The sequence below is a fragment of the Marmota marmota genome, unplaced genomic scaffold, assembly GCF_001458135.2.
Source record: "Marmota marmota marmota unplaced genomic scaffold, marMar, whole genome shotgun sequence".
NCBI classification, from domain to species: Eukaryota; Metazoa; Chordata; class Mammalia; order Rodentia; family Sciuridae; genus Marmota; species Marmota marmota.
This window is the reverse complement of record NW_026000164.1, coordinates 7,774,674-7,802,097: the sequence shown is the minus strand read 5'-3', so window position 1 is coordinate 7,802,097 and position 27,424 is coordinate 7,774,674. Positions and strand designations below refer to the sequence as shown.

The following is a 27,424-nucleotide window of genomic DNA, read 5'->3' as shown; positions in this document are numbered from 1 at the left end:
TAATTACCCTTCCAAACCTCACACTGTCAGGATATGAAGATACTTCCAGGGAAAAGGAATTCCAAGGTATTCTTTTAAGTTACTGAGCTTGTGAGAAATGGAAAGATAAACTACTTGTGGTTTGGAATATCATAATACCTAGCATCTTGAAAATGAAAGGTATTTTGTGGAAAATTAAAGAATGATTTATATCATATTCAGAAACAATTAGATACTTGGAAGTAGATGTTGAAAGGATATTTCAATTTGTATTATATAAATGTTGCTCATAGAAGCTAAATTATTGCTTGTTAGACAAAAAGAGTAAAAGAGGAGAGAAAAATTTAAAATGCATGCTTAAACTCTTACTCTAAAAGTAGCAGGTATATTTCACTGTGGCTAAAAATTTCCCAACATACATGCTGCTTTACTGAAGTTGAGTCTCTTAATGGATATTAACAGTCTTTATTTCCCTTTTTGTGGATAATGGGTCATGAGGTCCCAGGAAATGGAGTCCCATGTCCTCTTTCTTCAGTCCTTCCCACCACTTGGAACGTTGGACAAATGGCAGATAATTGTCCAAACCATTTTGGAAACAGACTGACTTCAGTAGAGATGCTTTTGTCTCAGAAGATTTGTATTTCTGTACCGATGCTCGGTTTTTAATAGCAATTATCCTCTCTTGCTTCATGATGATTCATTTTCACCCAACAATTCTTTTTTGCTTTGCTTCACCCATAAAATAACTCTCAGTTGCATATTATTGTCTAAAATGATACATGAAATGCTTGGTTTCCATGTCTGGATGAAATAATTTGACTATTTGTAGTATTTTTTTGGTGTATTATTTCCTCGAAGCTTACTGGTATAAAACTCTCCTCACTTTTTATTGTCCAGTTTATACTAGGTAGCTTTCAGACTTGCTACAGTGCAATCATTAGGTTTTGCAATCTGGTGCAATATAAATAGTTTATGTTAATTATCCCCTTTCCACCTTCTGGGAGAACAGAGAGCATTTTGATTGCAAATTTTGTACTTGGTCATTAACACTTTGGTTTCTAGATTTGCAGTGGACCATTTTATAATGCCAAATGAAAATGTTAAAAGTGCTACTTTGGTAGCATTTATTACTTCTTGCAATTCAGTAAGTTTGTGTCAGCTGAAACATGTATACAAAAGAGCTGATGATCACCTTATCACCCTACAGTTTACCTTCAAGTTAATCACAATGCTAGCTGTGATTTGGCTAAATGTGTTCCATATCTATGAGCATTACAGTCTCTCTATAATCTGGGATAAAATACCTCTCTGAAATAATTTATTTAAAGGAATGCTTTTTAAAACAAAATATGTTCTAATTAGTTATACATGGCAGTAGAATGCACTCTGACACATCATACATAAATGAAGTATGATTTCTCATTCTTCTAGTTGTACATGATGTAGAATCACACCAGTCATGTAGTCATATATGTACACAGGGTAATAATGCCTGATTCTTCCTTCCTCCAGGCCACCTCCCCTCCCTTCACTCTCCTCTAACTAATCCATCTCACTCCAGTCAGAATAGCAATTACCAAGAATACAAGCAGCAATAAATGTTGGTGAGGATGTGGGGACACATTGCTGGTGGGACTGCAAACTGGCTCAACCATTATGGAAAGTGGTATAGAAATTCCTCAAGAAACTTGGAATGGAACCACCATTTACCAAGCTAAGCCACTCCTTGGTTTATACCCAAAGGACTTAAAATCAGCATACTGTAGTAATATAGCCACATCAATGTTTATAGCAGCTCAACTTACAATTGCTAAACTATAGAACCAATCTAGGTGTCCTTCAGCAGATGAATGGATAAAGGAAATGTAATAGAAATTGATGAGGCTAGAGAATATCATGCTAAGCTGAATACGCCAATCCCCCAAAACCAAAGGCTGAATGTTTTCTCTGATATGCAGATGCTAATTCACAATAATGAGAGGGGCAGGGCTAGGAAAGAATAGAGTTGCTATAGATATGATTTTAAAAAGTGTCAATTTATAGGCATCTAAAATATCTAGTAGAAATAGATAACAGAATTACAATGTAATCAGTAAAATTTGAATTTACATATTTCTATTTCCTAATGTTTCAAATTATGAAATGATTTTTCATGATCTACTGTTCATATTGGGAATCATATATATTCACACATCTGCTTGGAAGAGAAGGTACATAGTAGGTCCAGGAGAGAGGCTGGTGTTATTTTATTTCTATTCCATACATCTGGATTTCAATATGCCACCTGCTGCCATCGGATAGTGTGTTGCCCACAGATGCTGAGGAGAACAGCTACTGGAGAAGGAGAGGGTCATAGACGCAGAAAAACAAACAAACAAACAACAAAAAAAATTTTCTACTTCCAGGTCCTAAAAGTGAAGGGTGTAAAGTAGGAACTATAGGATTCCATATCCTTCTCTGACTTAAACCGCATGTTCTGGGACACTGAGGTTCAGCACCTTTCATAAAGAAGAATGTATTTAGATACAGATTTCTCCTGATCACCTAATTAATCACCACTAAAATGTATATTGATCTGATAAGACTATCTCTGTTGGGAAATCACATCATTTCAGTGTTTTTGTTTTTGTTTTTTTCCAGTCTTGACTTAAGTAAAAGCAAATCATTTCTTTAAAATAGAGATGCTGTCATTACGGTGGAAAATCATCACATGTCCTGCTAAGGGAAACTCAGGATAACAAGTTGAAATTTTATAATCTAATAAACAGTTTCAGGATGTTCTGTTATGTGTGCATTATTTTTACAGAAATCCTCAATACATATTTTCTTTCTCCATCTGCAGTTTCTGCATCTTTGCAATGCTGTATTTCAAAGTAAAATCCTCCTTTTCACATAAGGTCAGGGTGTGTTCTGCCAAAGAGTCCCTCAGCAACCAAATCTGTAACTCTCTGAATTAATAGGAAATTTTGTCTGGCAAGTTAGTCATCAAGCTGAGATCCCTGGTAAGCAGATAAACTTAACCCTTGTCCTGGGGTCTATAAAAGCCTGCCTTTCCTCTGCAGGGATGGATTAGGTTGCCATAGCCTCTAAGGTAGTAAGCTTTTTTATATCCGTAGGAACATCTCCCGAGTCACTTCAAAGCACTGGGTTTATCTATTTTCTCTTGTTGCACAGCACGATAAAAAAGATTGCTAGTCTCTAAGAAGAAAGAGAAACAGAGATGTGAATTCCTCTTTTGAAGCCTTCTCCAAAATGATCTAGGAAACAATCTGCTAGCACTCAATGCCCAGAAATCTTTTTCTCCTCCTCACTTCCTTGTCTGATACTTAGCTTGAGCAGCATTTGTTTCAAAACATGAATGCATAAGTAGTTATTTTAGCCCTTGACAAACAGAAGAATGTTAGCTATGTGTTCAAAAGCAAGGAGTGGCATACCTACACATTTTAATGTTTAACTGAATTGCGTGTGTATGTGCATGGTGCCTGTGTATCATGTTATTTTCTAGAATTTCATAAACATTCCCTATTTAGGTTTGTAATTCCTTTGAGGTAGACAGGCACAAGCAAAAAAGGCAGTGAAACCTGTCATAAAAGTCTTATGATGCTTCAGTTATAGAGCTGATGTTGGAATTATACAGTACTGCTTTCATTATTTCTTCATGAGAGTTAGCAAGATTTATTACTGTCAAGTTCACAATGGCTTATGGGACAATCTCTACATATTCTCATTTTTTAGCTCTTGACTTTTGCAAGCAACTTAGAAATTGAAAAAAAAGGAAAACAGATCCAAGAAGTAATAACATACCAATTAAAGAAATAAAAGAAGGTATCTTAACTCTAAAATTTTTAATTAAAAATAATGCACACCCTTTCAAAGTTATATATGATCAAATAATCATAAATGATAATATACTATCGGACATTTAATCATATATTGTGTTCACCAGCTTTTTGTCACTGTTACAAAAATACCTGAGAAGAACAATTTAGCGGACAAAAAAGGTGATTTTGGGATCACAGTTTCAGGATTCATTCCATGGTCTGCCGATTCCATCACTCTGAGCCTGAGGTGAGGGAGAATATTATGGTGGAAGGGTGTGGTGTAGAAAAGCTGCTCAGTTGACAGCAGACAGGAATCAGAGAGAGCTCTACTTGTCAGAAACAAAATACATTTCTCTAAGAGCATGCCCCCAATGATCTACTTCCCCCAGTCATGCCCTTACCTGCCTTCAGTTACCAACCAGTGATCAATTCAAATGGATTAATCCACTAATTAGGTTAAAGCCTTCATAATATAATCATGTACCTGTGAACATCCTGCATTGTCTAACAGGAGCTTTGGGGGGCACACAGGCATATGCTGAGTACTTAAATACATTCATATCTTTCTACCATCATGTAGCTAGAAAGAGTGCCAGGCCTATCCCAAGCGCTTGAACATCTAACGTCTAACTACAATTCTTTGGAGATTGATCTATTAGAAAAGTTTAAGGTGGGATCATTACTTTTAATAACTATGTTCATTATCACAAATGGTAAAGATGAGAAAGATGCTGGAGTATCTACTCACGTGTTGCAGGACAAGTGACATGACATCATGAATGCTTCCAAGAAGAATCCCAGAGAGTTCTATAAGTCAACTGAGGTTTGTCACAATGTCCTCTGGATTTGTACTGATGTTACCAGAAATTCATTTATTCATTGAAAAAATATATATTGAATAAGAACAATGGGAACTAAGAAAAGTTTTAAAGCAGATGCACATTTAAGATGTTCCATACAAATTTTAGTAAGAGGACGGAATGAAGGTAGCAAAGAGAAGTTAACAAACAAGGCAGGTAAAAACTGATGAATGTCTGAGCTAATGTAGTAGCAAAAAGACTGCAAAGAACAAAGTCTGCCAAGAGAGGGAGTTCTGGGGGTTGGTAGGGTAAAACATAAGGTTACTCTTCGCTTCTGGCCAGGTAGATGGACAGTAGTGCCACTGAGTAAGGTGGGAAAAACAGAAAAAGAAAATAAAAGATCTCTGTGAGAAAAAATGATGAGTTCTGTCTTAAATACTGAAATGAAGTCCCTCTGGCCTTCTGGTTAGTAGGTGAAATACAGCTTTGGAGTTTAGGGTTAGAGGTATTAATGAGTGAGTGAATGGCACACAAGTGGTAACAGGAGCTGAGGAAAACAAGGTAAAGAGAAGTGGGTCAATAAGCAAGGGCTGTGGAGAAGATACAGGTGGTGAGGAGGCAGGAAGGGGTTTCACAGGCCTGGGAGAGAACACAGGAAAAACAGAGTGGGTCCTTCCAGAGCCCATTCTGATAAAAATACAGGCAGGGACAGACCTTGATTGAATCCCACCACAATTTGAAATCCATCCCTTGGAAAAAATAGGAAGATCGGGAGGACCTGTCTGTCTCTACAGTTTAAACACTGATCAAGTCTCTAGCCAAGACTTTCGTGAAGATCTAGTGTTTATGTGAAATAGTTGTGTACATGTGTGGAGAGACTCACAACTTCTTGAGGGCATCCTTTTAAAGGTGAGAGAATCCACAAAATGTGTTGCTGATTTCCCTGTTAAGGAGCATTTGTCTAATCTATTTTACTGTGAGTCATGGATCAGAACAACTAGACTTGCTCTATGGTGAATCTTTTTTACTCTGGAATAAGTTTAGATTTGCTAAAAAGTTGTACAGATAGTATGGAGCACATAACATTCACCCAGTCCCCAGTGTTAACATCTTCATGTACTGGGGTAACTTGGTCACAACTAGTATTGATGTTGGTCACCACTAATAACTGAACGCTAGAATTTATTCACATATTACTAGTTTTCTACTAATGTCCATTTTCCATCTCAGGATACAGGTCAGGGCATCCAACCGCATTTAGCTGGTGTGTCTTCTTCATCTCCCCTGGTCTGAAACAATTTCTCAATTTTTCATTTTTCAGACCTTGAAAATACCGGTCAGGTGTTAATATCCTAAATTCAGTGTTCCATGAAACTTTAAGATTAAACTACAATTATGGGTTTTAGAAGGAAGTCTACAAGCATCCTTCTTATCCTATATTCATGCAGAAGGACATATGCCATCCAATGAATTATCACCAATAATGCTAACTTTATTTATTTATTTATTTAGGGTACCGGGGATTGAACTCAGGGACACTTGACCACTGAGCCACATCCCCAGCCTTATTATGTATTTTATTTAGAGACAGGGTGTCACTGAGTTGCTTAGTACCTTGCTTTTGCTTTGAACTCAAAATCATCCTGCCTCAGCCTACCAAGCTGCTGTGATTACAGGTGTGTGCCACTGGGCCTGGCATAATGTTAACTTTGATCACTTGATTATAATGGTATCTTCTGTGTTTCTCTACAGTCATATTAGTATTTTTCCCATTTCAGCATACGTTACAACACACACACACACACACACACACACACACACACACACACACACTGTTTACATCTTGTTTCCAATATGGCCAAATACATTAGTTCACAGAACAGGTAGTGAAGGTGGATACACCAGTGTGCCCTGGAAATTAACTCAGGGCATGGTCATCCTTCCTCCTGCAACCCTATAAGCCAGATCTCCAATCAGATAAAAGTTAGTCCTAAATTTGATTTTCAATTGAGTAAGTAGGATATTTAGAATAAACATAAAATAAGTCATTAGACCATTATGAAGAAAAATGTTCACCTACATCCAATACTGATGGCTAATGGATATACCAGGTTGAAAACTCATAGTATTTGCTGATGTATAAAGATAATGCAACTATCTCAGAAATGCCATGTAAGAATTAAGTGAAAAGACAATTAATAATTTCTTTAAAAAGTCCTCACAGTCAACAATTGAGAACTCCAATTCAGATATAATTAAATAGCATAGAAACTATCCTAAAGTTTATAAATCACATTTCAGCATTTACTCAGAGTACTCAAAGAATAAAAATGAATTTACTCATATATAAACCCATATTCTTTATATAGTATTTATCTATAGTCATTAATATTTATGTGTGTATACATAAAATTTAGCCACTTAATCTCATTCATAGTACCTGTTCAGTATCCTACATCATTTGATTAAAAAACTGCTTAAAAAGCAATACGGTATAAGGAGTATAAAATGTACTGAAGTTCTGTCAAATAAAACTGGTATAGGTTTATGTCTCTAAAACATGTAGATAGAAATTAATGGCAAATTTTGTCAATGATGTCTACGTTTGAAATGTCAGCAATTGAAATAACTGATTCTATTGCCACATAATACTAGTAAATATCTTAAAGGAACCTATCTTGTTATTCTGAGGACCTTATAATCTAAATTCATTACTGCTTCATCCTGAAGAACATACACTTACATTTTTAGATGGTTGGGGAAATAGCTTTTAATGTTTTCCACTGAATCCCATGGTTTGGATCTCCAGAGTGTATCATAGCTTTAGAATATGTGCTGTTTGAAGATTCAGTCATATCAGATGGTATTCTGATAATGTATTATTCATGACTCATTTACGGACAACCTTGTGGCAACATGAAAGCAAAACATTACAAAGCCACATGTATCAGAGAACCCTTTTGCAGAAAAATAACAGTTGAGGGCAATTAAGTTTAAAATAGGTGAAAAAATAATTTTAGGAGAATTTTTCTTTACTCTCGTGTTCTAGATAGTAAACTCCTTTAGGATAAAAACAGAACCTAATCCAAATTCTATAAAGTTCTAATATGTAACACAGCATAGTTTCTCAGCATATTAAAGACTACTTAGCATTTCACTTATTTATATTATAATTAAAATTTTATTTCATAGTGTGATCTCTTAATCTTTGATTACACTTTGATTACAAATTCATATTTATAATTTAGTAAGCAGAAAACTAGAAATACATGATAATTTGATAGGTTTTATAAGGGTAAGAGAAGAAGTATAAAAATTATTTGATACTGCTTAAAACTATGTACTTTAGGAAGAAACTTTTAAATTCTTCATCAAATCATGTTGAGATAGGAGCATGTACAGAGGGGGAACCTGTGTTATATTCTAATCTCGTTTTTCTCTTGCTATTTCATCAAAGCAAATGCAATATTGTACTTCTCAATTAAAGATGGAAGCTCCCAGAAAGTCATTTTGGATTTAATATACTACAGTCCCCCCGATTCACAGAGGTTACATTCCAGGATCCCCAGTGGATACCCTGAAACCATGGGTGGTACCAAACATTATATGTACAAAGTTTTATTTTCCTTAACACACTTATGTGTGATAAAGTTTAATTTGTAAATTAGGAATAGCAAGAAATTAACAATGACAGTCGATAATAAAATAGGATAATTATAACAATATACCAGAACAAAGTTTTATGAGTATGGTCTCCTTTCTCTCAAAATACCTTATCGTGCTGAACCATCATACTTTCTCCGCTTGTGATTCCGCACACTAACCTGATGCCCCTGTGTTGAGATGAAGTGAGGTGAAGGGGGGACACTGTGATAGCATCAGGCCACTGCACAAGGGTCACCTGAGCATAGCCTTGTGATGATATGTCTCTCGGGTAATGGGGAGAGCAACTGAGCGGCTAATGGGAGGGCAGCATGCCACACACATCTACTGAACAAAGGGATAACTCACGTTCTGGAAAGTACAGAGCAGGAATAGTGAGATTTTTAACATGCCACTCAAAATGGTGCAAAATTTAAAACTTATGAATTATTTATTTCTGGAATTTTCTGGGTAATTTTTGATTACAGTTAACCACAGGTAGCTGAAAATGTAGAAAATTAAGCTACAGATAAGAGGGACTGTTATAACTACTTTTTTCAGGCTATATGAGAGCTACCTTGAAAAATTTTAATTGTGGAGTAATACAGCTTTTGCTTAATCTAGCTGTGCTTTTTAAAAACAGCAAATAAATCCCTATATTCTCATCATAAATCTCTTCAAGTTATATGCCATCAGCTCATTGAAGTTGAAAAAGTTAAGAACATACTATCCCACAAAATGCCACTTGGGCATACTGAATATTTAAGTTAAAGACACTTAAAAAACAGTAGGTACAAAAGTCACTCTGCAGTTTCTTGAAAATAGGAGATGAAATTCTCATATACAAAAGGCAACATCCTTATGCCCAAGGCTGAGAAATCTAGACTGCAAGTGTTCTGTACTGAGCTGGTTAAAGTAATTCTTCTCTTTTAAGCTATCCTACATAATTCAGTTGCTTCTTCATGATTCAATACTTTTTGTCCAACCCTGTATACACTGAATTGACTCAAGTGCTTCTTGGGGCTTCATTTCTTTATAGTGGCTCTTGTGCCGTGTGCACTTTTTATTGTTTTCCTCCTGGTGATCTGTGTTATGTCAGCTTACTTCTCAGGCCTATCTTGGTTCCACAGAAGATGGAAGTGGAGAGTTGCCCCTCCTGCTGAGTGCTCCCTGTCCTCAAGGTGCCTGTGGCACTTCTTTAAACTCTCTTCTTCCCCTTGGCACCTAGCTCCTATTTGTTTATTGTGTCTCAGCTTCTCTAAAAAGTCCTTCTCCTAAATGTGTTCTGCTCTGCTCTCCTGTGTGCTCCCATAAAGCATCAAATATACAAAATATTCACAGAGCACCTCTTATGTGCAAAGTACCACCATTAAGTGTCAAACAAGCAGAGTTGACTCCAGCTTCAGGGGCTGTACAGTCCAGCTGGGAAGAAGACTTCAAGCAATTAGAAATGATTAAGGAAATGATCGTAAGTATTCACCATGTCCTAAAGGAGAAATAAGGGGAGATATGGAAATACGGAGTAGCAGCACCTAGCCAAGACTAATAGTTAAAGAAAATTAGGAAAACTGTGTCATATGTGGTCTACGCAAAGAGAAGGAAAAACAGGATTCTAGGCAGAAGGGCAAACATGAATAAACACCTTGAGGTAGGTGAGAGGAGGGAATACATCACATTTTAGAAACAGGAAGAAAGGCTCTGCCCAATGCGAGTCCTGCAGCCGGTGTATTTACTCAGGACTCCCCAGTAGGCAGGCCCCATCTCCATCAAGGTTTTTTTTGCAGATCACACCCTCTTCCCCCACTCTGAGGCTCTCTCTGGACTTGGGTCTTATTGAGTTTGAGATGGGATTATTTCTTTTGAGCCTCAATGACTGAACACTATATTATAGATACTACCAATTAACAACAAATGTGACTCACATAATTGCATTCCTAGCTTTGAATAATTTAAAAGCAGAAAGGCTAGGAAAATCGAAACACAGTAGTGAAGATTTACAATTTTTTTTCCTAAGAAACTCAAAATCAGCTGCATCTGGATAAACTTATAACTTTCCATTGGCTGTTTTCTGTTTGTATTAAACAAATATTTAATTGTAGCAATTTATTGCTGAAAATGGCACTGCGCATTTCATATATTCAGCAAAGGTAGAACGGAGACGAGAAATGTTTACTCGATTACTTTTGTTGAGTTTGCACATTGAACTACTTGCCAATTATGACAGTTAACAAGGATTTTCTTCAAAGGAAGAAAAAGATTTTACTACTTCAACTACTTCAACTTGGAAAATATATGCTAGAGTAAATCTCTGATACACTGTATTGCTAAGAAGGACATTTTGGTTAGAATTGCATAATGCCTATCGCATCCCTCCAAATGTGTATTAGCTATGAGGTTTGAATATGAGAGCCATGTGGATGCATCCCATTGCTCATACTATTCTAAGAAACTCAGAATACTCTCATCCTCCTCTGCCAAATAAAGGAGAGGCTTCATGGCTAGAGGATGGGAGTTGAGTTTAATGATGGTGAAAGTGATGCCATATCCCCCCCCTGCCCCCACCATGCCTTAATCCCCTAACTGTGCTGATGGTGGCATGTGGGGACAATGGGAGAACCAGTCTGAAGACAAAATTTACACAGCAGGGCTGAGATCTGACTGAGCTGTGCCTGAAGGCTGCCCTCTCTCACTTGATTACTGAGGAAAGGTCCACATGCATTTCCTGTTATTAGTACTATCAAAAGCATCCAACACGTAAGAATATCTTCCTGGCTGAAAATTGCATAATTTTTTTTTTAATATTTTTTTATTTTTTAGATGTAGTTGGACACAATACCTTTATTTTTTTTTTAATTTATTTTTTTTTCTTTTTTTTTTTATTGGTTGTTCAAAACATTATAAAGCTCTTGACATATCATATTTCATACATTAGATTCAAGTTGGTTATGAACTCCCAATTTTACCCCAAATACAGATTGCAGAATCACATCGGTTACACATCCACATTTTTACATACTGCCCTATTAGTAACTGTTGTATTCTGCTACCTTTCCTATCCTCAGAGGAGGACATACAATCAATCAACAAGTACATGAAAAAATGCTCACCATCTCTAGCAGTCAGAGAAATGCAAATCAAAACCACCCTAAGATACCATCTCACTCCAGTAAGATTGGCAGCCATTAGGAAGTCAAACAACAACAAGTGCTGGCGAGGATGTGGGGAAAAGGGTACACTTNGAGACCCTCATTGTTATACAAAATTACATATAAGAGGTTGTGAGGGGAATGGGAAAATAAACAAGGAGGAGGATATGAAAATTGCATAATTGATCATGCATCTCAGCTTATCTTTTTGCCCTGGCCAAAGGCGAAAACAAAAGATAATTTGTCATCCAATATTTTAGGTATGATTTTATAGATTTTCATTAAGAAAAGACTTAAATACCCTTTGGTATCATTTCAACAGATACCAAAAAATATAGCAAAATAAAAACTTGTAAATTAAATAAGTAAAGTGATTAAACATTGAGATTATAGATGAAAATCACTGAACACCCTTAAAGAGTACCTGTAAAGCAGTAGATTCTTCTGTGGCTTAAAATATACATCTCTCTCTCTCTGTCTCTTTCTTTCTCTCACACACACGCACGCACACACACACACACACACACACACGGAAAGTTGGTATTTTATTTCTTTACAAGTGAGTGTTCAGTTGACAGCCCATGGCCCAAATAAAGACCATATTTGTTTGTTTATTTGAAGTCAATATTTGAACAGATACATTATAAAATACTTGCTGCTCGATGTGGCAAAAATGAGCCAGAGATGAAGAATACCTAGTCACTTTAGGCCACCAATGAGTTCTCAGTTTTGATTACCTTAGACATGGTCCAGTTCACTCATTTTATACCTTGTCGCTGTAAGATGTTTAGATTTGTGACCTTTGAGTTTTGTTACTAAGGTTTGTATAGCTAAGTACAGCCTTATTTGATATACAGGGAGAAAAAAAAAACTGACAGAAATCTAAAAAGAACAGCACAAAAGTAATTAACTATTTCAGATAAGTAAAAGCCTTAAACAAGCCCTTTCATATCCTTGGTGATAAGAGCCTTAACTACCAAATTGGCGCATATCTTACCTGTAGGTCTTTTTCTTCTATCTTCTTTTTGAGCACTTTAAGGCACTTGGTAAAGTCAGTGAGGTCCTGATCTGGAGTTGAAATAAGCTCACACCCCTAATGAATTGAAGAAAGAGAAATGTAAGAATCAGTAAAGTCTTTAGCCTCATAAACAAGAGCCAGAGCTGTACCACGGGCATCAGCAGACATTATGTATGATTTCTCTGTAATCATAATCATTATCATCATCTTTTTATTTCCCAGGAATGGGGTTAATATACTACAACTTCCAATTACACTAATGTAGCATAACCTGTGCTCTTCTTGGAGAGAATGATTGTTCCAAGAAGGGTACAGGTCATATAACATAAATAGTCTTGAAAAACACTGATGTGATGACATTCAAGATTAAAAGAATGACTTTGTACAAGTATAATAAATTATATGCGTAGTGAAATTACATGAAATTAAAATGAAAGCATTTCTAAGAAAGTCTTTAGGGAATCTCATAAGTTTACTTACATAGATGGAAAGACAAATTTTGAAAAAGAAAGTAATGATTAAATTTTACATTTTAAATAAAATTAAATTAGCTGTCCTGTTTACTTTCTTGATGGCCCAGTTTACCCCCGTGTGAAAAGCAGCACAAAGAGCTGTGCTGGCATAAATGCCTCTCGGATTCCCTTTCAAACATAATGAAGTGAATTTATAAGATTTTTGCCTTCTCTACAACAGACACCTTACCTGCTGAAAAGCACTAAAATATAGTTACAAATATAAAGCCATCAAGTGCCAGTTCATTGGCACTAGTCAACTTACATGGCCAAAGAAATCATTTTTGAAATGACACCGTCTTTCCCACTGTTGCACGGGGGCAAAGAGGTAAAACCAGAGCACGATGGGACATCTGACTTCTTAATTCAGAAGTAAAACAATTCCTGGACTCTGACAAACAGCTGAGTAAGGGAAAGTTAAATATAATCTAGTCTATAAAGTTGCCATTCAAAGAGTTCTCAAGGATACAAAACATTCGTACTGCCTCTTAAATTATTCTAAGGACCATTCTCGGTAGATTTAAAGGTTCTTCTGTTACCTCAAGGTCTCTTTAAACGCATCAAGCTCAACCTGTGCTTCACTCATTTATGACTGTCCTACAATGTAGTGACCAATGAAAAACTTAATTCCTCATCATTCAGAAATATATTACGCTCTAAAAGATGTATATGTCATCTTTACAAGATCATTGACATATACTTTCCTGACCCTAAGAGAACATTGCAATTCACTATAATTGCTTAGGCAAGGGTATAAAGAAGCGACTAATCACAGGCTAACATTTCTAGGAAAGATCTAAGCATATGCCACAGCATATAGGAATATTATCAGGGCTGAAGAGATTAGACTATCACCAAATCAGACATGGTCAAACTGAAAGTTCCCTGAGGGCAGAAACTTGGTTGCATTTGTTAGTGTTTCTACTTCCTGGCATTGTTCTGCTACATAGTAACTGTTCAATAAATCTTTAAATATCCTTTCTTAAATAATAGATATGTAGCCTATTAAATATAGTGAACGTACACCGGCAAGGGGCTAGGACAACACAGCATCTTATTGTAAAATATAGCATTTATGACAATGAAAACCCATCTTTCTCTTTTAATGCTGATAGTAGAAACAATAAGAGGAAATAAAACTTAACAGGCAAATAGAAATAGCAACAGATGATTAATAGATCCCTGTCTGCCTCACAGTTGCCTTCACAGAATCATCAGAGAGCACTATGGGGAAAATGACACTTGAACAGAACCCAAGAAATTACCTAGCACCACAGCGATGCTACAGATTAAGAAAATAAAACAAGGGAAAACCATTGACTTGATGACAACTGGTCAACAAGGCAGCAATCAGCAACAGTGAGGGGAGAGAAAATGGCCATCTTCACTCCCAGGAAGGGGGAACGCATTCTTACAAATGGATGTTTTGTGACATTTCTAGAATTGGTCCCATGAGGACGACACTTCCAAAAAAAAAAAAAAAAAAGCCATTAAAAACATGTAAACAAGAGTGGAATATCTTACTTTACCTCATCACTTGAAATGGACCCAGAGAAAAGCCCAGGTCAGGCCAAGGAGAAGAATGACTAATACTGAAAACTTCAGGACTCATCTACATCAAGAACATCTATACTCTAGCTGGGGCCTCGGACAGCCTTCCATAGCTTCTTGGGATTTTCACGAGTTTAAACGATTCTAACCTCAACAGAGATTGAGATTGAATTCACTGGAAGTGGAAAAAGTTCCAAAGGGTCTCAACGGGCAGCTTTCAACACTTAGGAGGCCTGCAAAACAAAATACACCTCCCAGTGCAATCACAAACAGGCCTCTGGCCAAACAGAAATGTTTTCACTGCTTCCTGGGTCTTAAGGTAACCCATCAGATGTGACAGGAGAAACAGGAGGCTGCAGACGAGAAACACCAAGTTGCTGCAGAGAGAGAGACACGGAGAAACGCCATCAAGGACCAGGCAATGCCCACCTATGTGTCACACATTAATATTGATTTACAATTACTTATTAGATAGAATAAAACTAAACATCACTGTGGCATTGAGATTTTTCCAGTGAAAAATCTTGGTATTTAAAAAACTTGATATTAAAAAAAAAACCAAAAAACTCTTTACATTCACCATTCAAATACCCAGAAAATACTGAAGTCAGGAGATCTGGTCACTAAGGAAAGTACAAGACTTTCTAATAAATAGTTTGTAATATTAGCTTCCTAATTAAAAAACACGGTTTATCTCAAAATATACAGAATTCTATAATATATATATATAATTTTCCAAAAGCATAAAATATAAAACTCCAACCTTCTCATACCAAGGTTTGCGTGTAAACCTTTGCTTTAATCAGTACTTTGATTTTTTTTTTTTTTTAGTTGCCTGAAACATTTTTTAGGACACAGAGAATTATTTTAGGAGCCACCAGGTGGCTCCAATTTCTTTCTATACATACTTTGCATGCAGTTTTTGTCAATATACAAGTACAGTTTTAAATAACTCAAATCTAATAACACACTCCTTTGATGAGTACACCATTTTTCAAGATGGATTATTAATTTTAGTACTTCATTTTATTAATCTAGGTTCATAATGAATTAGTAAGATTTGGACTGATGTCAAAAAATTCAGCATATGTTAATATCAAGGTTATTCTGTTTTTGTTCTAACCTTTAAAAATATCTTAAAGTAAGGAACAACAATGCCATACCCAACCCTCCACTCCCAATATGCTTTCAAAAACATACACACTTTAAAGGAAAAGCAGGAAGAACAGAGAAAGTTAAAATGACAACTTTAAAATTCTGTTCCAGTATGTTGAATTGACTATAGTCTGCTTTATCAGACCGCTCTTACCCCACAAATCTAAATCAGGAAAAGCCATATATAGTTATAAAGAAACTACCAGAGGTCCAACCAATATTTTTAAGGGCTTATTATTATGTTTGCTGCTTTATTGAATAATACTGTATACAGAAGAGGTAGGCATCCACCAGTAGAAAAGGGAAGTGAATATCATAATACTACATGTAAAATACATAATACATATAAAATACAAATATATTTATATGTTCATCTGTAAAACAGACAGATGCAGGTTCCTTTTCTTCCTCTTCTCATACTGAGAAATTCTTAGCAAACACCCACATCCAGTAAGTGATTGAAAGAAGGTCAGTCTTCAATTCATCCCTGAATTGTTCCCTTTCTTTTGGCCAGCAGGGTAGGCATTTGAAATTCCATTTGGACTTTGGGATCCAGCTACATTCCTTAAAAACAGAGCTTTATTGGGAAACCCTGTACTTGGGAATAAGTACGCCACTATCAATACTGAAGCAGTCGGCACCTATCCTTGGGTCTGTTCAGTTAGACAGACTGCAAAGGGAGATAGCTCATCATGGCACCAGAAGGTGAAAGGCCACATTGAAAAATAACTTATAAAAAGTATCTCAGGTTTACTCATCATTTTATGATTCATACATATCTAAGGATATAATTAGTTTTCAAGCAAAAGAAATCACTTAGCTTATTTCAAAATATACAGACATCTTCCAAAAGCATAAAATATAAAACTCCAATCTTCTCATACCAAGGTTTGAGTGGAAACCTTTGCTTTAATCAGTATTTTGATTTTTTTTTTTAGTTGCATGAAACATTGTTTAGGACATGTTTTTTAATTAGGAAGCTAATTATTGACCATTCACTATTATTTAGTCATGATGTATACATGAAAAGAGTATCAAAGACTCCCAGGGTTGGAAAAGCAATAAATGTCATCAAATCAACAAAAGTTTCAAGAAATTTGAAAAGATGCTCATGAAATTAATATGAAGGAATAAAGGATCAAGAAAAGCATAGGCAATTTGGCTCAAAGGAGGTGGCTGAACTCGCCTTTCTGGGTATTCAGGTTTAAAGAGCTGTTGTAACTAACAAAAATGGAATGGGCAAAATGAAACACTGGAAGATCAGCACCACAAGGGCAGAGAGACATGCCGGCATCGAGGAAAGCTGTCTTCCAGGAACCACTCAGTGACTGGCACCCTATAAGCACACCATACACAGCTGTTGAACAAGTAGCTGAACAAGAAGACAGAAACAGACTCATACATATTGGAAACTTAATAGCAAAGTCTAAAACCATTCATAAGAAAATAAAGTAGAAAATGACCGGACCTAGGTGTAGTACAGGTCATTTCTTAAATAAGATAGGAAAAAGATTAACAAAGTCTACTACTTTATATTAGGAACTTGTTCACCAAAAAGCAACAGGAATAAAGCAAAAACAAGTAAATTTTACAATGAAAGAAGATACTTCCTACACACATAAGTAAAAGAGTGTTACTATTCAAAATATATAAAGAACTCCTAAGAATGTGTAATGAATAAATAATTGGTTGAAACATAAGCAGAGTATTTTAATAGGCAAATTATAGAAAGGTAAACCTGAAAAAGCCAATGACCATGAAAAGCTGTTGATTTTTTTACTCATAATCATAACAATGAAAATAAAAAATAAAATTGGCATACATGTCACACACCTCACTAATAACAAAATGGTGACATACTCAACCATTGTAACATTCTGTCAGTGAAAATGAATTTTAAAAACACATGCATATATCATAGGTTCATGAGTTCTAGAATCATGCAGGCAGTACAACTGCATACCATCCCATAGAGATTGGTTCCAGAACCTCTGAGGACACTAAATCCACAGGTGCTCAAGTCTCATATACACCATGGTTGGCGTTTGCATATAACCTATATGTATCCTCCTGTATACTTGAGATCTCCTCTATGTTTCTTCTAAAACATAATAAAGTGTCAATTCTATGTAAATAATTGTTATACTGTATTGTTTAGTGAATGATGACAAGAAAAGATTCCATACATATCTATATTGGCACATTATCTGAACTATTTTCAATCCATTGCTGCACCCTCAGATGCTGATATAGTTTGAATATGAGGTGTCTCCCAAAAGCTACTGTGTTAATACAGAAGGTGTATCTCTCTCTTTCTCTCTCTCACTTCCTCCGCCCTCCCCACCCTCCCAGGCTGTCAGCAGCTGAGTCGCTTTCCCCTCATGCCCTTCAGTCATGATGTTCTGTCTCACTTGGCCCCAAATCAGCTGTCAACGTACCGAACCTCTGAAACCATGAACTAAAATAAACTCTTCCTTCGTCTAGTTGTTATTTTCTGGCATTTTAGCCACAAAAACAAAAAGCTGACTAACACAGATACAGAACCTGTGGATACAGCAGCCAGTTGTATACATAAGCTAAAGTATGTTAATTATCTCTTCATACCATTTAGTAAATCTTGATCCATATAAGCAACACCTCTTCAATTGAGTATTAGCTACTTAAGTATCTGTTCTATTATATCTTTACTTATGTACATTCTAAATATTGCATACTTTAAATCTAAAGAGTGTGGGCAGTGCCTCTTCATTTTATAGCACCAGCACCCAGAATAATAATAATACTCAGTAAGTATCCATTGAACATTTGGTGCCTGACCAAACTGATTCCCTTCTCTATCCTTCCTGCTAAGCTGGCACAAACCTACAGTGAAAGAAAATATATGACCAGCCCATATTATATTTAAATGATTCTGTTAAGACTATAAAATCCTCATACCAAGTTGAAGTATATCTCCCTTTATTGTCTTATAAACTGGCCTTTTGTACTCTCTTGGATCATATAGAAAAGGTCTTATGTTTCTTTTAAATAATACATACCATTTCATTTTCCTCATCCATTCCACTGATCCTGGTTGTTAAGTCATTTAGGATCCAGACCTCTATCAAGTAATATAAACTCTCCCTCTTGGCTTGCGGAGACAGATGTAATGAACATGTGCCTCCAGCTGCATCTGCATCTGGTCACTACACCAAGTGGGACAGGTGAGGGCAAAGCCATCAGCAGAGTGTCATCACTCCTGTCCAGGGCATCTAACTGTCTCTACATGAGCCCCCTTATCCACAGGGGATGCAGATCCCGGAGATGTCTGAAGCTACGGGAAATACAAATCCAACACATCATGTGCTTTCTTATACACACATAATGTAAAGGTTAATTCATACATAAGCAAAGTAAGAGGTCCACAGCACTAGCCCATAATAAAAAGACAATCATAAAACATACTAGAATAAAGTTATGTGAATGTGGTGTTTCTCTCCAAGTATCTTGTTGTGCTGTACTCACACTTGTGACAATGTGAGATGACACAATGCCTGTGTGCTGAAATGGAGTGAGAGGACACATTCACTTGTCACTGTGACATGGCATGAGGCTACCTGAACACTGTAGTGAGCCACCTCCAGTGGATCTGAGACCCACCGATAGAGCAAGCAAGGACCTAACTGACCAGCAGGTGTCGCATGAAGCATGGATGTGTGGGACAAAGTGACAGTGCATGTCCTGGACAGGAAGGACTGAGGGGCTTCCATAGCACTGACTTCATGCACGATTAAAAACTTACTCATTTTAAATCAAATTGCTCACTTCTGGAGTTTTCTATTTATTTATTTATTTTTTTGGACTATAGCAGACATAACTGAAACCACGGCAAGTGAAACCACAGATAAGGGAACCATGGTACTCAACAAGGCACACTCAACAAAAAGTGAATGGAAAGAACAGATATCTTAAAAATAACACTCTGCAAAAGCAGGAGGTTTATTAAGAAAAGGTCATAAAACATTAAGTATTATAAATGGCTCCAAATATTAGAGTGTGATTTCTTCAATAAGAAAATAATTCCTCAAGATGATTTATGTCAAAAATACAAAGAACTTACAAATACAATTATTTCCTTCTTTTTTTATTCAAATACCATTGGTCCTAGTTTCATAAACAAAACACTTTTTCTCAAAAATGCTACATAGGAAATAATCAGATAGGGAAGCAAGCAAAGAGACTACTCACTGCTATGGAATGCTACAAGTAATGAAGTTTCAGGAAATAGATAAATCCTGCAACCAAAACTCTAGGGGTAATGGAACTCCAAAAGAAATAACAACTTACAAAAATGCAACAGTAATTATTATAAATATTTCATGAGTGTTCTAGAGTAGATCATTCACACAAAATTATATAAAGACATGTATATATAAATATACATACATATGCACACATATATATGCCAATATGCTATCAGGTATGAGGTATGAACTAAATATAAAACATTATAACCTCAAAGATACTATTCAGTAAGAACACATACTAGTTATTTGATAGTCTGATGAACTAATTGTAAGTAAATTAAGAAAAATATGAAAATTAAAACAAAGACTAAGAGTAGTTGGGAGTAAAGGGCATAGAGGCATATGTTTGTTGGTGACTAGAACAGATGTTCAAAGAAAGAAAAACACTAATAAGTGGCCAGGGTTTCTCCACTTCTACAGCCTCTATGATCACCAGCAGCAACAGCAGCATCACCACCACCACCACCACCACCCTCACTACCACCACCACCAGCACCACTATCACCACCACCACCACCAAATACCACCATCACTACCACCACTAGCAAACCATCATCAACACCACTACTCACCATAACTACTACTACCACTATCACCACCACCATTACTAAAACTATCACCATCATTACCACTACCACCATTAGCACCAACACCACCACTACTACCACCACCATCTCCACTATCATCACCACCACCACCAACATCTTTGTTTATAAATCCTAAAATAAATTCCAACTCTGCCTTGTGTTATATTAGCCCAACTTCTTATGATCCCTATGTGAAATACAGAGAGGACACCATTCATGTCAAATGTCCTTGCTGACTTGAAACAAGACATATGTATAAAAGATCTGTAAAGAACTTCATGAGACTTCATGTTTTATATGTGGCACACCCAGACCAACCATTCCATCCTGTGAAAACATGGTTCACTGCCAACCAGGGGCAGGCCTGATCTTGGCCATCCAGATTGTCCACATCCTACTCACATTTTTCGGTTTCTCCATAGGACACATTACTGTCTAGGTCCCTCCTTAGCAGAATGCATGCTCCACAGAAGCAGAGGCTAATCCTCCACTTGTGTGCTGTTGTGTGAGCACATGGAATAGCACACAGTAGGCACCCAGCACACTTACTACCTACCAGGTGTTTCATTTCTCACATGTGATCAGTGCTGCATGCTGTATTGGGGTGAAAAATGCTGCTGAAGAAGGTAGTAGAAACATTTTGTTCTTTCCTAAAAGTATGTGTTTCATAGCAATGATTTTAGATTTTGACTTGAATAAGACTGAAAAGATGTTTTTCTGTCAATCTGGCATCCCAGTCTCTTGGTAGTGAAATCATCAATAAAACACTTTTCCCATTTCAAAAGAAAATTTTTTTAAAAGTTACTGAGTTTGACATTCTCAGAACAGACTAACCCTAACCAACAAAATAAAAAATTCCAAGTCTAAAATCAAATAGGTCATATTTGACTCGTATTCTTTGCTACTTTTCATTCCTTTGTACGCTAAAGCGACACAACTGGAATTAATTCTTTCCTTACCAATTGCAAACCTTCCTGACATCAATGCTAAAACCACACAATCAAAACCCATAGTCACAGCTGAAATGAAAACATGAAATGGACAATTAGTCATGGTAATATGAAGACACTGGCCTTTTTATTTCTTCCATTTTCTTTAAGTTCTTCATATGAACACTGCCAAAATAACTGCTTACCCAGCATCAGTTCCCCTTTGATTAGATATTAGCGACTGTTTTTTTTTTCTTTTTCCCTGTGAGCATTTATTTCCTCTTTCTCAGACATAAAATTTCACAAACAAAAGGTGCCAGGATGATCAGCAGAGTTCATCTCCCTATCCACCCACCGCAAATGGTTTAGAGAAAGCACACATCACAACTCAAGCCACAGAGCACAAGAATGGCTGCAGGTGCACGTGGAACACGGGATGAGGGCCCTGTTCTTCAGCACAAGGTGTGTTGAGATGCAGCCACACAACGCAACAGGACAACCTAGAGGGTCATAGATGCACACGGTGGCCACTGATTGAGGATGACACTGCAGTTCAAAGAGTAAGAAATAATTGGAGCCTGGATATTGTGTCTGTTGCCCAATTGAGCATCACCACCTAAATCCACCTCTGTCCTTTTCAGTTATACAACGCAATAAATAACCTTTTTTGTTGTTGCTGTTGTTGAAGCCTACTGTTTTCTGTTACATGCAATATACCTCCTGCCTTTCCACAGATAGAGAAAATATTCATTTATGTTGTTTAAGAATAAGATACCTAGAAAATGACTTCTTCCTACATTTCAATGTTTTACCTGTACTTAAACATGAAAATTTGCATGAGGTGTATTATCATCTAGGTTTTATCTGTCACACACAGGTCAGTATCTAGGAATTGAAAACCTAAAATTTAAGGATCATATGCATTGGGAGATCAGGGGAAGATAAAACACTAGATAGAGAATACAGGCAGAATGGGAAAGCTTGGGTCCCTAAAGACATGATCAATTGGCCTCTTACTAGCAGAACATTCATTATCAGGTTGGGCAATGAATTTGTGCTAATCAAAAACTGTCATTATAATTGTGTTCTACCTTATTTTGACATTAAAGCCCAGAAAAGAGTTTATAAAGACATAATTTTACTGTAAGGCATAGAATAATAACATTAATATTTGCACCCCAAAATACTAGGTCTTAACTGAAGATTGGGCAGAAACAATGAAAATTAAATAAAATGTGAATTAAATTTGTATGTTTTATATATACATATACATGCAGACTTTTTTAAAAAATTCTGTTAAATATAAAGATGATATATCTCAGTAGTTTCATTATTCAATATACAGAGATGAATATAATTTGAAAGAAAATTATAATTATTTAAACATAGTCACTTGTTATATGAGGGAAACAAAAGTCATACGCTAATTACAGTATACTAAAATCAGAGATGCATGTTCAGAAAGTTATTGACTGATTTCATAGCTTCTTCTCCATACAGGAGTCACAGTAGAATACAAATTTCAATGTTGAGAATCAGATCATATTAGAAAAGATGTAATAATAACAAATATAATAACAAATTAAATTGGAAAATGTAACAATGACAAATTAAATTTAAAAATAACAAATTGAGATGATTCACAAAGATCAAGAAAAATCATGAGTTCATATTAAAATGATATGTGCCCTCACTTCTAAGAAAACAAAATTGGAAACCAAATCTGTTAGGTGTAGAAAGATATAGAAGGCTCCAAGTAAGGTAAATTAATCTTTATCATCAACATGATAATACATCTGATTTGAGGAGCCTAAAGAGTAGAAAGAGGCAAGCTTAAACAGGAGTACTTTAAAGAGGAGATAATATACTCAGGGAACAAGTGATCCAAGAAGTGGTACAAATCACACACATATGGAGGGGCAAAATTCTTGTCTGAGGCTAGCGTCCAGCTCCGTGACAGCATGTGTGTTTAGCCTGTGCAACTCTCTGGGTTAATCCTCAACACCAAAACAAAACAAAACCCTTATCTGGAAAATTCTTGCAGATTATTTAAGGAAAAGGGGATCTTATGGCAAGAGGAGAAGACACAGGAAAGTGATTCTGCATCCTCAGTAGCTAGGATGGAAGCAGCATATCATGCACTCAACACGGGTTTAATGGGTAGCAGGACACTGCTTCTCTGCGAGGTGGGTAAAAACAGGGATTTCACTAAAACTCAATATTGGAAAGTCAGAGTGCCTTATTGACTTAGAAACTTTAGGTACATTAAACAAGGAAAAGGGGCAAAATTAGACCTAAGATTCTTGTGGAAGCAGTGGCATAAACACACAAGGATTGATAGGTTGAAAAATACTATGGATAGTCTTAGTGTGGAAAATCCTGAAATCGGAAGGGGAGCATGCCCTAGGCAAATCCAGAGGCTGACTGGCACAATAAACCTGTACAGGAAAGACACCCGTGTTTCACAGTTGTCACCATTGTTGTGACAAAGACTGAGCCTACCAAATCCAGAGGAAATCAGGCACAGAGAGTATTTTGCTTGGGGGCAATAGAAATCAGGGAGGCCTGGGAGAGCCCCCTTTGAATCTGGGAAGTCACAGGACCAACTGAAGTGGGTCAGGAATTTGAACAGGGAGCCGTGACTGCATGCTCAGGACTGAGCCTGGGAGCCTGGGAAGGGTCAGTCCTCCATGGGCGACAGAAGCTGCAAAGAATTGGCTCTTCCATCCCATGAGTAGAATCTTGGGAAGACTCCTGAGGTATCTGCCAGCGGAGAGAGGCAACTTCCAGACTGTAGAGGTTGATTTCATATCTCCAGACCTACTCACCATGCACTAAAGCAAGCAGGGCTCATTGGACCCGAGTCCCAACCTGGGGAGCTCCAGCTACAGGAACTCGTCTCCCACAACCCAGCAGCGACTTCACCCTGGAGTGGAGCTGACAGTACTTGCCATTTCACCCCAACTCATACTGCTGAGAAGGGAAGTTGAGAATTTTCAAATTCCAAACTGGCATCTCAGTGAGCAACATAAAAAAAAGGAAGGATTTGACAGCCCAGGCCTACTTGTGTTCAGTACATACCTCAAGAAGTAACAAACAGAAAGACAGTTGGGCAGAGTGAACATAAATTCTCATTGACTGTTTTGTCCACCGCAATGGAAACGATTCCTTAATTTTTCATCAAGATTCGCCTTTGTTTTTGGTGAGTATATGCTGAATGACTCACACACATTTATACACACATACTTATTACCGTTTTCTCAACTCTAGTATTTTTTGAAGGTAGTTATTTTTGCGTGCTGTTTTTTGAGGGTTAGGGTTTTGATTAGTACATTTTGGTTTTGTATTTGTTTTCATTATTCTTGCTTTTCTTGTTGCTCACTTTTTTTCCTTTCTCTTGCTAAACAGCATAATTCTATTTTTCTCTTTCACTCTTCCTTTAATTTTTTACTTTCCCTTCCCACCCATAACCATCACATCCTACATCTCTTTCTGCATTTTCTCTATTCACCTTTTGAAATTGCAAATTCTTTTAAACCTACCTATATCTTCTTCTTTCCTCTTAATTAACTCTATTCTTAACCTAGCACTAATTGGTTTATATAATGCCAGCACCTACCACTAATACTGTAGTGTTTATTTTTGCTGCAGAAATCATAGATAATACCTGTTGTTTGATTTTATGCAAGACATAATACATGATTACTTACTGCTTTTACTGAGGGAAATTGCAGATCCTACCATTTCTATTTATTTTGCCACTAACACTGTAGATGTAATAACAAGTATTTAATTTAGTACTATGTATTGTTTGCATAGATTGTTGCTATTATTTGGCTCCCCTAATCTTTGAGGTACTGTAAGCCTACAAGGACCCTAAAAATTCATAGGGAAGAAACTCTGCTGCCTGAGATCCATTTGAGTAGATGGATAGACACACAAACAATATGAAAAATCTAGGGAAGAAACTATCCCAAATTACTTAGAAGGCCTCAACAATAGACTCCATTGATACCACAATAAAGGAAATGTCAGGGAAGAAAATTAGAAAGTTCATAGTTAAACTGATCTACAAGGTAAAAGATGATATAAAGAGTGAAATTAGAGAGAAAATACAAGAAGTGAAAGATCACTTCAATAAGGAGAGAGAGACTCTGAAGGAGAATAATGCAGAAAACCTTGAAATGAAGGAATCAATAAATCAAATCAAAAATTCAATGGAAAGCATCACCAATAGACGAAACCACGTGAAACAGAGATATACAGGTAATAAAGACAAAGTATATAATCTTGAAAAGAAATTTGATCTTGGTGAAAAGATGTTAAGAATCCATAAAAAGAATTTTCAAGGAAATGGGATAACATTGAAAGGCCAAATCTAAGATTCATCAGGATAGATGAAGGCTCTGAAGTACAAACTAAAGGAATGCACAATCTTTTCAATGAAAAAAAAAAATCAGAAAATTTTCCAAATCTTAAGAGTAATGGAAAATCAAATACAGGAGGCATATCGGACTAACAGACCTACTGCAAATAACATTATTTTTAAAATGCCAAACACACAGAATAAGGATAGAATTTTAAAAGCTGCTAGAGGAAAAGGACTGGTCACATATAGAAGTAAATCAATCTGGATCACAGCCAATTTCTCAACCCAGCTCCTAAAAGCTTAGAGATCTTGGGATAATATATACCAAGCTCTGAAAGAAAATGGACCCAAATCAAGAATACGATATCCAGCAAAATTAAGCTTCAGAAATGATTATAAAGTAAAAACCTTCTAAGATACACAAAAGTTAAAAGAATTTACAACTATAAAGCCTGCACTAAAAAACACTCAATAAAATAATTCATGAAGAAGAGTAGTGAATGAAAGGAAAATCTAATTCAATTTAGAAACTAGAAGTGAATCAAAATGACATGAAATAAAAACCATCTCTCAATAATAACATTGATAAATGATATAAACTCATCAATCAAAAGATATAGGCTGGCAGATTGGACTAAAAAATAAGACTCAAAAATATGCTGTCCATAAGTCACATAGGCAAACCCTTCCTAGACAGAAGGTAAATAGATGAAAAAAAAATCATTTACATGGATATCGTAATCAAGCAGGGGTTTCTAGTATCATATCAGATAAGATGAACTTCAACCCAAAATCAAGCAGAAGAGACAAAGAAGTTCATTTCATACTGCTAAAGGAATGCAAAAAACTCATGAAAGAAGAAATAACAATCATAAATATTTATATACATCAAACAAACGCTTCTCAATGTCAAGAATCAAATATATCAAAACATAATAACTGGGTGACTTTAATATACCTCTGTCATCAGCAGACAGATCTTCCAAACAAAAAATAAAGAAGCTATAAAACTAAAAAGATACAATTAATAATTGAGACTTAACAGACATACATAGAATATTTCATCCATCAATGATTGAATACACTTTCTTCTCAGCAGCACATGGAATATTTTCTAAAATAGACCACAAAGCAACTCTTAGCACATTCAAAAAAAGAGAGGTGGGCTGGGGTCATGGCTCAGTGGTAGAGCTGCTCACCTACCATGTGTGAGGCACTAGGTTCCATCCTGAGCACCACATAAAAATAAATAAAGATTTAAAAATACTCCCACAATTATTGAATTCTAAAAAAAATAGAGAATCTTTTTTTTTCTTCCTGTGCTGGGAGACCAAACGTATGGCATCAGAAGCTAGCTGAGTAGCGGGGGATACAACATGGCGGCGAGAGGGGAGGCGGCGCTTTCAGTACCTCCTCAACAATGGGGTCAGAGAGACGCATGGATACGCTTAGATTCGACCTGCTGAGAAACTCCTAGCAAAATTCCACTAAAGAGAGACCGGCCGAGAATCGGTAGGATTTTTGGAGGTGACAGTTTGCGCTAGACGAGTGAATCTCCGCCACGCAGGGCAGAGGTCCAGACCCGCCAGCCGCTGCCCGCGCGACTCGTCGACTGTCGGCTGCCTGCAC

The 27,424-nt window shown here is 36.5% G+C and overlaps 1 protein-coding gene across 11 annotated transcripts in view; it reads right to left on the bottom strand.

Annotated features, from left to right (window-relative positions):
• Positions 1-27,424, bottom strand: part of Tpk1 (thiamin pyrophosphokinase 1) — a 335,423-nt gene that overhangs the window by 141,457 nt on the left and 166,542 nt on the right. For 10 of the 11 annotated variants that reach the window (XM_048786773.1, XM_048786774.1, XM_048786775.1 and 7 more), the window contains one exon: positions 12,386-12,481. In XM_048786773.1, the coding sequence (XP_048642730.1) occupies positions 12,386-12,481 (96 nt within the window). Of the gene's footprint in view, positions 1-12,385; positions 12,482-19,220; positions 19,389-27,424 lie in introns of those variants that run through there. The other variant, XM_048786781.1, reaches the window with a different exon arrangement.